This window comes from Teleopsis dalmanni, chromosome 2 (genome assembly GCF_002237135.1).
Source record: "Teleopsis dalmanni isolate 2A chromosome 2, ASM223713v2, whole genome shotgun sequence".
NCBI lineage: Eukaryota > Metazoa > Arthropoda > Insecta > Diptera > Diopsidae > Teleopsis > Teleopsis dalmanni.
The window spans coordinates 125,669,477-125,672,810 of record NC_051847.1 but is presented as its reverse complement, the minus strand read 5'-3'; the positions used below and the strand labels follow the sequence as shown (position 1 = coordinate 125,672,810).

The window sequence follows — 3,334 nt, the reverse complement described above, 5'->3', positions numbered from 1 at the left end:
TTTCATTTAAGTTTTGTAATATTTGCTTTAAGCTCATACAATTTTATACATTAAACAAACTATATCATAGATCTTTGTTTAGCAATATACGTTTAGACGCTGCACTCGTTAAAATATTTATTAACGAGTGAAGCGACAAACAAAGTCTAACAGAACTATTATATGTAATTATGGCGTGTGTATCAAAAAAGTGAAGTTTGTGTTTCAAGTAATTATTCTAGAGAGTTATAAACCGACAGCATCTTAAGCTAAAGTTCATGCAATAGAACTTTAATCGAAGCATGTGTTAAAAGACGATGTAAAACCGTCAGCGCTGCTAATCTCGCATATTTGATATTCGACTCCTTAGACAAATAAAAAATTTACCAAAAAGAAAAAAGGTGTACTGTTTATATCTCTTACTTTTTCTCGGGCGAAGGACCTACTCTAGTCCCTTATTCATAATAAACTTTAAAATTAATTTTAATGTTAACTCACATATAAAGAAAAAAATATTTCTCTTAATATTTCAAAGTGTTTTTTGAAATAATTTTGAGAACATTTTCTTATTCAGGTTACTATCTCAGTCTTACGTCTGTTTAAGATAGAACGGACATGAGTGTGAAAGCTTGAAGTTATGTTTGGTTTCTAATATATTTTATTATAATGTTTTTTTTTAAAGTCATAACAGGTTTGTTAATGATAAATGATAAATAATGATAAATAAGACTATTAAAATGTAATTAACTGTTGTTAATTTTATTATCCAATAAACAGTTTAATGAAACTAATCATAAAATGACTAAACCATTTGATAATATTTTGTTCTATAAAATATTAGATTAAATTAAAAGAAATTAATGTAAACATTCGGCAAAAATGAAAACAATCTAACAAATTTTATTATTTAATTAAGAAACTATAGACAATACTTTAGAACTAAAATGGATTCTCTTTCAAAACAGAGAACAGCAGATCGGCGATAAGCTCATTCAATAATTATTTCAGTAAGTTTTTGCAACTGAGAAGATCTCTCATTTAGTTATGGATCCGTCACTGCTCACAGATAATAGTTTGTTTTATTCAATTAATAACAAATGTTGAGAACTTTGTGCGAAGTCATTGTTATTCGTGTTTGCTGTATTTGAAAAACATTTGGTAATTCATGATGAAATTATATGTTTGTTGTTAAAAGTATATGAGACTTCAAATTCGTATGCAATCTAAAATATTCTATTTATATGTTGATTTTTAAAGCTGTTCAGTTCTAATTTGTTGTGTGGCGAGTGAACATAATGAAATTCGGTTTAATATTTTTGATTGTGTTAGGTAGCTTACTTACTAGAGAGACAGAAAGTGCGAAGATACTTTCCGTATTTGCATTTCCTGGTCCCTCTCAGTATATATTTGCTTCAGCTATATTAAAAAATTTAGCCGAACGAGGACATGAGGTAACATCTATTTCGATGTTTCCACAACAGAAACCTGTTAAAAATTTTCGTGATATTTACATACCCGAGAATGCAAATTTAGTGGCTGGTATATATTTAGATCTGATATTATTAGTTTAGTGATTTTCAGAAATTTTTGTTTCCAGATTTGTTGACAGATGTCGATGAAATGCAACAATTAAGTGAATTGGAGAATATGATGGCAATGTATGATATCGGCTTGAGTATGTGTCCGAATGTTTTTCGTAATAAGGAAATACAGAAATTGTTGAAATCATCGGAGGAGAAGTTCGATTTGATTATAATGGAATTATTTTTGGCAGAGTCACTTTATGGTTTGGCGCAACATTTTAATGCACCTATTGTGGGACTCTCAACTTTTGGCACAACAAGCTTTATTGATAGAGTTGTTGGAAATACTTCACCGCCTTCTTTTTTGCCTTCAGTATTTACTCCATTTGACACTAAAATGACATACCGAGAACGTTTGTCAAATTTTATACATATTGGAATAGATAATTTGTATTATAATTTTTTCTATCTACCAAAACAAGAAGAGATATATAAGCAATTCTTTCCTAACGCCAAAATAAGTTTACAGGAAATACAAAAGAAATTTTCATTAGTATTGCTTAATCAACATTTTTCCCTTAGTTATCCACGCCCATATGTTACTAATATGATAGAAGTCGGCGGTGTGCATATTAAACAAATACCAGATCCATTACCACAGGAATTGCAAGCATTTCTTGATAATGCTACTGAAGGTGCCATTTACTTTTCAATGGGTTCGAATTTGAAAAGTAAAGATCTGCCACCAGAAAAACTACAAATATTTCTAAATGTTTTTCGTTCTTTAAAACAAAAAGTACTTTGGAAATTTGAAGATACCGAACTGCCGAATAAGCCAGATAATGTATACATAAGTAAATGGTACCCACAACCATCAGTACTGGCACATCCGAATGTTAAGGCTTTCATCACACATGGTGGTTTACTAAGTACAACCGAAGCTATATATCATGCTAAGCCGGTGCTGGGTATACCTATGTTCGCTGATCAGCCCATGAACGTCGCGAATGCTGTTAAACGTGGTTACGCGAAAGGCGTGGACTTCAAAACTTTAAATGAAGCCGACTTAAAGCTTGGTCTAAGCGAGTTGTTGTATAATCCAATTTATACACAGAATGTACAAATGTATTCAAAACGTTTACGAGATCAGCCAATGACTCCAGTCGAGACTGCTATTTTTTGGTTGGAGTATGTTTTGCGACATGATGGTGCCCTACACTTACGTAATACTGGCGCTGACTTAAATTTCTGGCAATATCATAGTATAGATATCATTTTGACTATAGTAGGGGTGATATTATTTGTATTGAGTTTTATTACTTTGGTAATATATAAGCTAATAGGTTTAATATATGGAAAACGTTCGAAACGGAAAACTAAATCAAAACAAAATTAGTACGGTAATAAAATTATTATTTATGTAGAAATAGGTTGTGTTTTTCACTTTTTTATTTTATTAAGTCCATGGTTGGTAAAAAAATTTATAGAATTTGCGAACTCATCATATATTAAATCCAATCAATTTCACGAAAATAATAAAAAGTTGTTTCATTTTTGTTCTATTCTATCTAATATAATTATACAGTATCTGTTTTGTATAGAAATATATGTATATATTCATGTATAAAATATATAATATACTCAACTAATGGAGAAAAGAATTAAAAAAATTTTAAAGTGGATGTAATTTTTTGTGGAAAAAAACAGAAATTTTGCTGAGTGAATGGACAAACATCCCTTTCTCTTTCTAACCAGATATCAGAGTTAAGCTTATAGACTTACTTTCTCTGAACTGTTTTGAGCAGTTAGTGAAAGGCAATAAAAGACACAGT

General features: G+C 30.1%; 1 protein-coding gene across 1 annotated transcript; it reads left to right on the top strand.

The window, feature by feature from the left end:
• Positions 1-1,249: 1,249 nt before the first annotated feature.
• LOC119685610 (UDP-glucosyltransferase 2-like) lies at positions 1,250-2,914 on the top strand. The gene is made up of 2 exons (XM_038099945.1): positions 1,250-1,518; positions 1,577-2,914. Exons 1-2 carry the CDS (start codon positions 1,275-1,277, stop codon positions 2,896-2,898), a joined length of 1,566 nt encoding a protein of 521 aa, XP_037955873.1. The 5' UTR covers positions 1,250-1,274; the 3' UTR covers positions 2,899-2,914.
• The last annotated feature ends 420 nt before the right edge of the window (positions 2,915-3,334 follow it).